At 38.0% G+C, this 13,241-nt stretch overlaps 1 protein-coding gene across 2 annotated transcripts in view; it reads right to left on the bottom strand.

Moving 5' to 3' along the window:
- The window catches only part of DENND4C (DENN domain containing 4C), a 105,591-nt gene that overhangs the window by 49,349 nt on the left and 43,001 nt on the right, over window positions 1-13,241 (bottom strand). For both annotated transcript variants that reach the window (XM_024193148.1, XM_024193149.1), the window contains exons 6-11: window positions 12,666-12,907; window positions 9,667-9,733; window positions 8,959-9,017; window positions 7,294-7,438; window positions 5,622-5,797; window positions 229-329 (exon numbers count right to left, since the gene is read on the bottom strand). In XM_024193148.1, the coding sequence (XP_024048916.1) occupies window positions 229-329; window positions 5,622-5,797; window positions 7,294-7,438; window positions 8,959-9,017; window positions 9,667-9,733; window positions 12,666-12,907 (790 nt within the window). The remainder of the gene's footprint in view (window positions 1-228; window positions 330-5,621; window positions 5,798-7,293; window positions 7,439-8,958; window positions 9,018-9,666; window positions 9,734-12,665; window positions 12,908-13,241) is intronic.

The following is a 13,241-nucleotide window of genomic DNA, read 5'->3' as shown; positions in this document are numbered from 1 at the left end:
CTATGTTCAGAACTGGAAAGAATCTTCGTATGGTTTAAAGTTCAGAATGACAGCAAAGTAAAAGTGCAAAAATTTCATGCCATGTACTTAAAGGGATGGCCTTACATTTATTGCCATGGTTCTTAGTTGTTAAGAGTTGCTGGTTTGTACCAGCAAAATAAATATTCTGTGAAAATTATTTTAATTCCCTTGCATAGGGCGGCTTTCTTTCCCATCCCCATGCTTTACCCAACGCCAGCCGTGGATGCAATTTCCTTAAGGTGCTGAGTAGACTTTTGCATGGCTTCTTAGGAAGCTGTTTCCAGTTCATGCTCTTCTTATCATCCGATCTATACAGTGAAACAAACAATGCATGCAAAATAAAAAAGAATAGTAAGTGTATGAAAACTTAATGTTTTTTGTTACTTCACTTTCAAGATGGCTCAATACCAAAACAAGGAAATGGCATTGGAGAGATGCCTTTTCATTAGTTTTATTTCTGTGTAGAAATAAAATACACAGTAGAAAGGACAGAACTGAAAACTATTTTGTTTCCTCCAAATAATATAGCAGTCTAAACTGAGTTTGGATCTGATCCCAGATTAACCTGAAACCAGAACTTTTGTTTAGATTTGGTTTAGACATTTAAATCAGTGCTTTAATAAATCTCAAAGTGGCTGCTTTTATCTCATTGAAGAAAATAATTTAATAAGGCTCATCTGCATTTGACTGACATGAAAACATACAATTCATCTCACTTACTGAGCTTCCTATTCCTATTCCATTTTGTATCCAATAGCTGTAGTATAAATATAAAATATAGGCTTGATGCATGGCAGAAAAGGGTAAGCATAGCACTTAGGATCAGAGTAGTTAGTATTAAAAGGCATGTAAAAATTACAATAGTATTGGGGTCCTGCCTGGTATCTTTATGGTCATATGCTGCACTGCCACATGTACCATAGACATTGATTCAATGTTTATTTCCAGTCTCAATACTAGGCCAGCAGGGACTGGGAAGGCTGAGGATTCAGCACACACTTCGGGACCCATGTTGTTGATTAAGCAATGCAGTTAACTGGCGTAAAGGGAAGTTCTTCCTTGGTTAGAAAGACAGTGGCTACAATGCAAGTCCTTGTTCAGCAGAGAAGAAATAAATGGAGAGGGTGGGGGGTGAATGCTGAGAACTGTAGGCATGTATGTGCCTCCCTTCTGGAATGCAAGGGGAGAGGGAAGTTATTGTAGCAGGGAACGTAGCCGATATTGCTGGCACAGGACTAGTCAGTCATTTATTACTAGCTTGGCTGATGCAAAGCAACAAACGAGCATGCCTGCATCAGTAATAGGATTGCTCACCTATTGTTTGATCACTATTAGTATAGCTGATTACATTCTTATTTTTGGGGGATACTAGATTTTACTAGAGATAAAATTGCCTGCAGAAATTATAAACTTAGCAACCATACAGGTCTCTTCATTCTCAAAGTGTTTTACAAATAATGAGCCCAGCCTCACAGGAGTCTTTGCAAGATCACTCCCATTTTACTCATGAGGAAACTGAGGCAGAGGATTTAAGTGACAGCTGTCAAAAACTATACAGCAAGTCAGAGCCAAGATTAGAACTCTGTGATCCCTAGCTTGCAGTCGTGTGCTCAGGGAACTCTCCTCCCACTTTCTCTCCCTGATCTCTCTATAGCAACATTGGCTGTACTGTTTCTCCAGTTCAACAAATAAAACAAAAAGGAAAACTTTTTTTTTTTAAATCCCAAACTCTTCTTTTCCTAACAACCTCCCTCAAAAAGATTGGTTTCAGAGTAGCAGCCGTGTTAGTCTGTATCCGCAAAAAGAACAGGAGTACTTGTGGCACCTTAGAGACTAACAAATTTATTAGAGCATAAGCTTTCGTGGGTGGGTTGTAGCCCACGAAAGCTTATGCTCTAATAAATTTGTTAGTCTTTAAGGTGCCACAAGTACTCCTGTTCTTTTCTCAAAAAGATTGTCATTGTTACTTTTGCCGATATAGTCTTAAAGCAACAAAGAATAGGCACTAAAGAGAATGTTGGATGAATGAAAGCCATTCAACATTTGCTGGCAGTAAATAATGCTTCATCAGTCTATGATAACGGAGCTACTAGCACTAAATGCTTTCAAAAGACACTTGTCAATGACTAGTTGAGACTGTTGTACTAGAAAACACAGCCTTTCTGAAAATTATTATCCTTTCTAGTCAGCTGTAAAGGTCTTTCAAAATTAGCTTCACTATAGCAGCACTGTTATATTTAATAAAATGCATCTCCCCATGGAAAAAGGAATGGAGCGTGAATAAAATAAAAGCCAGCAACAACATTCATTTATAACACTTCATGCTTCTATACAGTCTTCCATGCAAAGTACTTCACTGACATGGATTCTGCATGAACATGTTGCTGAGATAAAGAAATAGCCCCATTGTGCAGGTGAGGAAAGACAAGGAGGGTATGTATTTCCAGAGGTGAAGCTACCAACAGCTCCAATCTACTTCAGTGGGAGATGCAGGTATAGTTGCTATCAGTAAAATGGCCAAAATAAGCAAATAATTTTAGGTGATAGTCTTGAAAACATAGACCTATGTGACTGAGCTGGCAGGGCCGGCTCCAGGGTTTTGGCCGCCCCAAGCAGCCAAACAAAAAAACAAAAAAAGCCGCGATCGCGATCTGCGGCGGCAATTCGGCGGGAGGTCCTTCGCTCCGAGCAGGAGTGAGGGACTGTCCGCCGAAGTGCCGCCGAACAGCTGGACGTGCTGCCCCTCTCCGAAGTGGCCGCCCCAAGCACCTGCTTGGTAAGCTGGTGCCTGGAGCCGGCCCTGTGAGCTGGGCAGGGAAACCAGGTCTCCTGAGTCCCAGTCCCTTGCCTTAACCAAAAGATTTGTTGTTGTTTCTGTTTTTTAAAAGTTTAAGAGGCTTTTTAAACATTACATTTTGCCACTGTTCTTCACCACCAGGTTTTAATCAAGTTAGTGCCAGGAACTACTGGGAGTCTCACAAGAAGTCTAGTTCCTAGAAGATTTCCAACCCAGTAACTAGCCCAAATAAGTTTTATATTATTTGAACTTTCAGCTGCTTATTTGTACTGAACCTTTTGCAATTCATCTCTCTCTACTTAATACCGCACCACTACTCACTGGAGAATCACATCTCCATGACTGAATACTTAAGTCTCCACTGGCAGTGTTTTTAAACAAAAATACCCCAAAACCAAATACTAAGCTATTGTTACATTGAAGAAAAAAGCTTTCAATTCTATTATTTTCCTCTTCCTAGCCACCATTCCTTCCGTAGTACAATCTCCTAAATGGACTGCTAAGAACAAATTCTGCAATATTTCCATTTAAAAAAAAAATACACAAGCAGCATTGTTCTGCAGTATTTCCTTTGATACTACCACAGGGACAGTGAGTCTTGCAGTAGTTGAAAGGAAACACTTCTTTTTTCAATAAATATCACAGGAACTGTCCTCTTGACATGAAGAAAAAGAAGAAAATGTTCAAACTGTGTCAAACCCACTGACTAATTGTAACTCAAATGTTTAAGCGTGAAAATCTGATTAGAGTTAAAAATTTGACATGGCACCTCACAAAATGTATTTCTACAGAGGAAAAGAAAACATGTACAGTTTGCAATTACAGCCAACATCATCATTCAAGATTGTTGTTTCCACTAGCCTGGAATAATCCTAAAAGGCATGAAACAATTCACTAACTGATTAAGTCTAAATTAATCAACATCTTAATTTTACATTAATGATTAAGTTTAAATCATTTTAATAAATACGTTGAGGAAAGAAAGGTCAACTTTTCTTTGAGAGGGGGAATTGCACAGATAACTGCATAAAGGAGGCAATTACTTTTAGTTAACTCATTCACAATAAGGAAAACACAAAAACAGTAACAGTTAATGAAGCATAGTATACCTTATACACAGTTTATAACATTAAAGGGACACAGTTAACATGAAATCTAGCCATCTTAAAAAAAAACGTTGTAAAAAGGAGTTTTTGGTACCACAGCTGCCAGAATCCCTCTGAGATTTGTGGTTTCATAATTACTTTCTTAAAATTCTCTCTATTGTTGCTGGGTGACCGACAAAGAAGGAAATTTAACTAACTATACAATGGAAACAATAAAACTGACTATATGCAAAATGTTGAGATGCACAAAATAAACAAACTGAAGATAGAAACACTCTACTCATTCAGCTGCAATATGGATAGGGGTCACTTAACACTAGTAGGTTAGCATTTTCAGAAGAGCGTATGATTATTAGATTAATGGGAGTTCTTTATTACAGCACGAAAAAGGCTTATACGGTCATTCAGCTAGTCCAACATGTACTTCAGTCATTCCTCCCCTAATTTGTCTATACAGTGCAGTATTTGAAATAACATAATGGAAGTTAACCAGAAATCAAGTTTGTACTGCATTGCATGTAGAAGCAATAAAAAGCAATATAGTTTCAATTGAAATATTTACATCATTAATATTGCCAAAGGCAAATTAAGAGCAGCATTATCAGATATTTTCCTCCCACTTCAGAATTATGGTTTGAATGTAATTCTTGGTACATAAAATGTGGTTTTGAAAAGAATTGTGGTTTGGACTAGTGAGCATTCAAGAGTTTCAATTTTGTAGTACCAGAAAAATTCTTCTCTAGAGCATGTCTGGCCTCACACATCTGTTGTTTTCCACAGACCCATTTGCCATCTTATTATATACTAAATTCAACAGGGTTAGAAATGCAACCTAAGAGTCTGAGTTTTAATGGAAGGTATTTTTCTCCGCACAATATATGTCTCATGTCATTATAACTCTCATCCAGCTAAAGGAACTAAAGCTTCCCTAATGACTTAGAAGACTGAATTCATGCTTGACAAAGGACCTGAAAAGTGGACATCAGCATTTTAAATACATTTCTATTTCAGCTGATAGTTTTACATTAAACTGAACATCTGTATGCTCATGGGACACATCTGGAATTGTATTTCACTCATGCAGACCAAATTCAGAGATGGTGTAAATGGTGGTGCAAGGGTGAGATTGCAGCAGGGAAGGCAACCAACAGGATGGTATAAGATGCAGGCCCTTCCCATAGTTTAGCTTACACCCTCTGATCGCTTGATTTTTCTGTCCTACAATTCCACCCTCCTCACATTATGATACAGCAACACTTACCCACTCAGATTTACACCACCACTTGCATCACACTTCTGAATTTAGCCCAAGACACCGATTTGGTACATTTTGGTTTGCTATGAAGCATTAACAGCAGCAGAGAGAGAAAGGCTGATGAAACATTCTTCTATACCAGGGGTTCTCAAACTGGGGGTCGGGACCCTTCAAGGGGTCGTGAGGCTATTACATGGGGGGTTGCGAGCGGTCAGCCTCCATCCCAAACCCCGCTTTGCCTCCAGCATTTATAATGGTGTTAAATACATTAAAAAGTGTTTTTAATTGATAAGGGGAGGTTGCACTCAGAGGCTTGCTATGTGAAAGGGGTCACCAGTACAAAAGTTTGAGAACCCCTGTACACATATCTGCTTATTGGTTACTTTAGGGATTTCTGGATCCCTATATAAAAATCAGTAAAGGTTTAAAACAAAAAACTTACAGGTATACCATGTTTGTGTCTAAGTCAATGCAAACAACATCCTGTGGTGGGTCATACAGATCAAAGTATCGTGAATCAACTCCAACTATAAATGGAACAGGAGCACTGAGCACTGCTGCCAGAGACAAAGGACACAGGGGGATGTATGGACACTGCCACTGAAATGGAAATATCATCTGAAGGAAAAATGAAATGAAACCCATGTATTAAACAGGACAACACAGATATCGTACAATAAAAAACAAGTGAAGTTGGTGAATACAGGAAACAAACAAAAATACTAAGAGCTGTGTTACAGTCAACAACTCAAACCATTGTCAAGGTTGCCTCACAGGTTCTTCAGTGCACTTTTTAAAGGGCTGCACAACAAACTATAGCAATTCTAATAGTTATAACCATTAAAACTGAGACCTAATCATAATGGACATTCACAAAATGCCACTGCTGTAAAACAGCTATCTAGGGCAATCACACATTAATTTACAGTCAAATATTAAATATATTAGCCACTCCTGAAGGCATCAGAAAAATTCATTGAGGAAGCAGGAATTTCATGGATTTCTGCTATAGTTCCTTCACCAACTGTGCTTGCAATATCCTCACCTGATACGTCCACATTTAATTTGCTTTGCACTGGAAGTGAAAATGCACTTGAAAAATATATTGTTAACCTGATTTAACCTAATCTGCAAACATTTTACTAAAAGTTAAAAAAAATGTTGATAAGACCCCCCCAAGAGGAAAAATATAGCTGCACTGAAGTGTGAACAATATGGCATTAACAAAAGATTTCAGAAACCAAAGAAGATCTGAGCTTCAAACTTTGCTATTCCCCCACCAAAGAGAGAGATCATGAACATCATAAGTATAGGATTCAAGAGAACTGTAAAGCTAAAGAGAGGTTCAGAGTAGAAGGTTTCTTCTCAAGTTTTAGGCTGAAGTTTCTTGCAATTAATTTTGGTTCAGAAAAGGGACTGTTTATTTCAACAAGAGTTGATTGAGCCATGTGAGTTTATGCAAGTGTTTTTCTGTGTTATTCTAATAACTCAAGTGGTTTTTTTTGTTGGTTTTTTTTTGTTGGTTTTTTTACACACTTTCCATTAATTTAATCCACAAAGAGACCATTATTATTGGCATAGAGACAGACATCTGGTTCAAAAATACATCCCCAGTGTCTCCTGAGGCATTTGAATTTGGATGTACAGATCTCTAGACAGTCTGTAAGAGTTAGGTCCCAACTCCCAGGTACCTTCCTTGTGCCCAAAGATTTCCTGTGGTACCGCTCCTGAAGGACACACAGACCCTTCTCTAGGACCTCTGACCTGTTATTTGTCGTCTCTGACTTCCCAAGAAGTCAGCATTCCATTACCTTGGAAAGCATCAACCATTAAATACCCCAGAAGCAATTGTCAAGGACTGCAAAGAGTCAGCAACTTAAATAAAACAAAGAACAATGGCATTTAATATAAACACAGTAACATAAAAAGATTGCAAGCTCTTTTTGTCACAGTTTGGCTGAGACTAGGCATGAGCATTTTCAAGCCAAAAGGAGGGGGTTTGAGGTCAACTCTAGAAGGTGATGAAAAAGAGTGGAAATCATAATGAAAAATTACACTGTGGAGTCAGCAATGACTTCATTCATACAGTACTGTACAGAACATCCTGTACTTACAGCGACTACAGCTTCAGCTACTCCAGTCAGTACAGCTGGTCTCAGAGAGTGCAGCAGGATCTTGCCCTCTAGCAATACAAAGAGTAACAAAGTAGCACAGTTTTCTGGTCCAAGATTCATCAGCAAAGTACTGAAGTTTGCTCCACTAGGAAGAGAAGAGAAGATTACTTGGATCCAAACAGTAGTGTTCAACATACAGCTAAAGATATAATAATTGCTACAGCAACAGCAATCAAAATGCTAGGCATTTACTGGGAACTATGACTGGCTGAGAGGAGTTGTTGGCTTCAATTCATGTCATTATGAATAGCTAGTCAATAACCACCACCTCACTACAGGATTTTCACTATTGCAAACAAACTAAATCCAAGGGAACCTCTTTAAAATAGCTTCAGTAAGTTGTTCTTTGTTATGTTTATGAGTTTCCTGTTACGTGCATGAGCAGCTGTCAGCCAAACTTGCTATGAAATAAAATAGGCATTATGAAAGGAAGGCCTGTTTGGCTAGTGAATGTTCCAGCTATGCAGATATCTGGCATCACTGTTTAGGATGGAATAATTCAATCAGTTCATCAAAAAACTATACCCATTCATTCCAGGGGTCTAACATCACAGGTTCTAATTGCAGCTGGGTCAACTCAATCCTTCATATTTCTGAGATAGATACAAGTTTAATTCCATGCAGTTTAGTTTGTGTGCTTTTTTTTGTTTTTGTTTTGTTTTGGGTAAGCGATGTGTGGACATTAAAGATTCTTGACACTTCATACAAAAGAGATGGGGTTTACCCTCCTGTCCTGGAGCAAGTGTGTCTCTTTATGCACCATGCCACTGTGCAGTTTGCTGACTGGCTGCTATTCTCCACCATTAAGGTAGATACATTCCAAAGGTGCTCGACACTTGTCATTTGCAAATAACTCTTTGGGATCCTCCAGCATAGGAGGTACAATATAAAAACAAAAGTTTCCAGAGAAGATATTTGTTTTCCAGTCTGAACAAAGGTTGAGTGAAGTGTTAAAACTAAAAAGGAAATTTGTAAATATAAATATGTATACTACAAGTTTAAACTGTGCGTACAGGGCTCCAGAAAAGAGAAGGCTTCAGACTGCTTTTGCAGAGAACATGCCAGCCTCTATGACTATACAAATACATCTTTAGTCTCCTTCCACTGTGCTTGCACATGTATGCACACTACTTGATTGTGGCCATCAGCATTGTACTCTCCCCCATGGATTAGAAGGGTGGGAAAAGGAAGTAAAACAACAAATAGTCTCTGTTGCAAAAGCAAAATACGGAGATCATGACATATAACTCAGTTACCAAAATATCAACTATTTAAAAAAATAATCACTCTGAGCTAGCAATCTCTGCTCAAGAGATCCTACACTGAGCCAGCAAGCAATCATCTGCTGTTCATATATAGTAAGTATTCAAGCCTTATTACTACCTCATACGTGATGGAGTTTGTACACTACTTTCCCACACAAACTGCATTATAAATATACAGTGTACATATATTTGATCTTTTACAATTATCTGAAATTTAAATTATATTATGGTAAAGTTTTACTTTCTCTTATGCTTCATCCCCAGCCTATTTTTTTAAAAAATCAAAACCAAAAAACCCTCATCAATAAGATGTATAGAATTTAAACATTGTTAATGTTACCTGAGTGGCAAGGGTGTAGAAACTGGTTGAGACAATATTAACGCATCATGGGCAGAAAGCTGAAAAAGGTGAAAACATTAAATGGATTTGTGTGGCAACTCAAGACAGTACAATATTCCAATCAAAGTTTACGACAGAATATTCTAATGGCACAGCAGGCACACTAAAGGCAGTATGTCACAATGCTATGCAGAGAGATATTATCAGAGATAACCCTTGAAACTTCTTGACCCAGTGAACAGAAGACCCAGAGTAATCATTGAGACAACTCACAGAAGTTACAAGGAGCAGTCTGTGACATAGCACTGAACATTCAACCACTGCCTGATGATTAACAGAGTGGCACTACAGATACTTCAAGAGGGGTGGCTCATCTAAGAGACTTCAGGGTGGGTGGGTAGGTGAAAGAAGAAATATGGTACAGTAAAGGGTGCCTACAAAATAAAGAGGTAAGTAATGGAAATTTGAGGAACCAGAAGAACATTCTACTGCCAGTTTCATGATTGTAAATCTGTAAGAGCTCCCCTGGACTTTCAAGTGCACTACTCCAAATTACAGAGCTGTAAGAGAGGAGCATTTGGCTCCTTGTGTAAAAAGTAGCTCTAAGGCTGAGGACAGAAGCCCAAAGGAAGAACCCACACTTTCAGTGCCTGGGAGAAGGGCCACCCCACCTTTATAACCAGAAAAAGTAGTAGATATTTTGGTTACCTGTACAAGGATTCTTGGTCTTTGAGGTGAAGGGAAAGGTATATTGTGCATGAAATGGGATATGTGCCTGAAAAGATTATTAAAATAAATAAATAAATATCAGTTTTCAATTCAGCAAATTCAGTTTTAAGTATAGCAGACAGCCTTTCATCGGGTTTGCTTTTACGTATTTTCTTTTTTCCCCCCTCTCTTTTTTAACTCCTTTAAAGCAGTTCAGAGGAAGGTTTGCAAAGTCACTTACACACCTAACTGCTGTAGGACAACAGGGAAGAGATTCCTCAAGTGTCCTACAGCAAGAGGAAACTGCATTTAACTATAATATTGTGTCAAGCATCAATTATTCAGCATATGAGACAACAGGTGAAAGGTACACATTTTAAAATTCAAAGTTAAGATGCCATTTTAAAAATAAATGTGTTAAAAGAACCCACTTACCATGCCTACAAAATGCATTCTGATTATTAATACCACATGCTCAGGTTGTGTGCGTTTAGAACCTATGGCAAATGTAGGTTTTATTGGTTTTTTTTATTGCAGTGAATATTTTTCCAAATAAACAACACTAAGTGGAGGTAAAAAGAGTATACTGCATACTACTTGCAAACAGGTACATTTAATCTGGGGATTAAATGACATGGCATTGTCCCTCCGAACACAACCTCCCACCCCCTCAAAAAAATTATGAAAAATGGACCACTACCATCACTCTTTATTCTATCCATACTCTAATGACAGCAGGGCATTTCTCATTGCCTGCTAGCTCACTTAGAACAGTGAGTTTTGTCATGCTTCACACTTATGTGCCTCAACCTTTCATAGGTGTGACTTCCAAGAGGGAGAGTTTCCTTGCCTAATTCTTGGCTTCTCCCTGATCAAAGTTTTTAACATTTCACTCATCCCTATGCCATGCAGCCAACAAGGGGGTCAATTAGCACTAACTGTGGCAGTTTAATTATTTTGACTTGTCCACTAGGAACTGGACACAGACCATCCCACTCTTATCAAACACTGAAGTATGGTTAATAGCTGTAAAACAGTGGTAACACTTGGTCATTACAGACCCTGGGCTGAATTCGAACTGGCAGTCTAGAAGTCAAAAGCTCTATATTTCATTGATTAATGCAGCTTCCCCAATATTTTATTTAAATAAGTGGAACACTGGTAAAGTTATTCTCACCTCCCTCACAGCCTAGTTTGAGATAATTTTGGGGCATGGAGTGGGAAGGGGTTGTCAGCGTCATTAACTAATCTTGATGGACGTTGATCCTACGTTTAATCCAAACTAACTTCATGGCTAATAGTCAGTAATACTCCATTCTCAATTAAAATTAAGTCATCTGAGATCTTTTCATTGGTTTTGGTTAGGTCAGGAGATTACTGAGAAGATTGATACAGTATGATATTCTCTGATCTCAAGCCACTGTAAAAACCCATCTTTGGAAAAATCCCCAGGGAACAGGGATCTATCAACTTAAGGTCATCTGCACTTATTTTTGTTTATATCTTCTGAGACACGATTACACAACACAGAACTAAAAGCTCCAATAGCTTATAGTTTTCAAAGATACAAAATCTTAAATCGCTATTTTTAATATTGTAGGTGGTATTTGAATCTAGCTACATTACTAATTCAATTACCATTTTAGCAGTGTACACCAAACACCTTAACAGATAAATTGTAGCTTAAACCATCATTTCTATGTTTCAAGCATTTTTAGGCTGTAATTGTACAGCAAAGTTACTCTAACACCTGTCTTAAAAGGAGAGATGCATTAGTTATTAGCCCAGTCTTAAAAAACCATAATAGCCCATCCCGAAACATAATAGCATATTATTCCATAATCACTAATCTGAATAACCAAGAACTAGTAAATCTCCAGTTTCAGTCTGGTAAATTGGTGGTTAGGAGGCACAGAGAAGAGTTTCACTGATGACAGGAATCAAATATCAGTGCTGATCTACAGGTCAGATTCATCCAAATGTATCTTCCCATTAATAGGATTACAGTCTCCTCTGTACTCAGTTAACATACACAGTTGTCTAATACAGTCTTCACTACTTGCAATGGGTTGTACAGAGATCATTTAGTTAAGATTCATAAAAATGCTCCAAAGGCCTCCTTATCCGTACATAAATTGCTACAAAAATAGCTCCTTTCACACATTCTTAGCATGTAAAGAAAGTAAATATTAGCAGCTCTGGCACTTCAAGGGCACAGTGGGAGACACAAAAGATACCACCAAGCGGCATATTGACTTTTAGATGTCCTTTCCAAAAACAAAAAAACAAACAAAAAAAAGGGGCTGGGGGGGAAGAGCGCCAAAGTCTACACTGAATCTTCTGATGAAATGTAACCAATAAAACCAATGACATGGTCTCCCTAAAAGTGTCATTTCTTGAAGTGTGCCATTTCTGTAAGTATCAATATTTCCAGCACATATGCCACTTTTTTCTAGTGTTGTGAATTAGTTTGTTAGGCATATGATGGGAGCCATGAAATCTTGTTCTTTATAGAGATGGTCATGACCACTCTACATTAATTGCTGATTTTAAAAATAGCCTAAACATGCATTTTCTTTAAATATCCTTAGGGTTCCCTGTTTATAGCCTCAGTGACTTCATACCAAATCAGTTCATTTTAAAAGAACAGATTTATTTTTCTAAATTGCAGTGCTGCAAATCTAAAGTGAAGATCTAAAAATCTAGCTGTTTTTTGCCTCTTCTGTCACCAGTAAGAGAACATGAAGACAGAACATTAATAAATGAGGCAGGAAAATATCCAGTCCACTCCTCATAGCCATATTGGCTCTACAGTAGTGCTAACAGTAGGAACAAGTAATTTTTGTCAATTCAGTAGAAGCCATATAGTACAGTCAAGAGTACAGAACAAATACACCAAGTAAGAAGGTGCCATTTACATATGGTCACCTCACCTTTTGAGCTACATCTACATTTAAGTGCCTTGAAACATTAATTTATTTGGAACATGCCAAACATACTTTTCAATTGGAAGAGGATGAGGCCCAGAGACAGAGAGCTTGTAGATGAACATAAGAAATTTTCGAAAGGCTTCGAAGAAAGGCCAGTGAGAGAGAAGGCAGATGCACGTGTTGGAATTGATGGATTTGGAAGTAACCACTTTTCTCTCCACAGCTGTCAGGAGACCCAGCTGCATACACTGTTTTTCTGTTAGCAGCTCCCGGGAATAAGGCTCATAAAATTGAATAGCAGCACCATACACCTGAAGGATAAAACAAAACAAAAAACAAACAAACCCACAAACAAGCAAATGGTTATGCCCAACATTAAACAGAAAGTTGTGTTTGATGTCTTTAAAATACTCTTCATCCTTTTTGCTATGTGTTTGTACAATGGGGCTCAAGTCCATAAGTACCACAAAGGGGCCATAGTCCATGGCTGGGGATCCTAGACACAATACACACACACACGCAAACGCATACAAAAAATGAAATATTTGGTTCTATATTAAAGCATCCTTATGAATATAGAAATATGAACTTTTAAGTGTAATATTTCTCTGGTCTCTCCCCCTGCCCTCAAAAAAGTTTACATAT

The sequence above is a fragment of the Terrapene carolina genome, unplaced genomic scaffold (genome assembly GCF_002925995.2).
Source record: "Terrapene carolina triunguis isolate 2854851 unplaced genomic scaffold, T_m_triunguis-2.0 Scaffold113, whole genome shotgun sequence".
Classification (NCBI taxonomy): Eukaryota; Metazoa; Chordata; order Testudines; family Emydidae; genus Terrapene; species Terrapene triunguis.
This window is presented reverse-complemented; position numbering and strand designations above follow the sequence as displayed.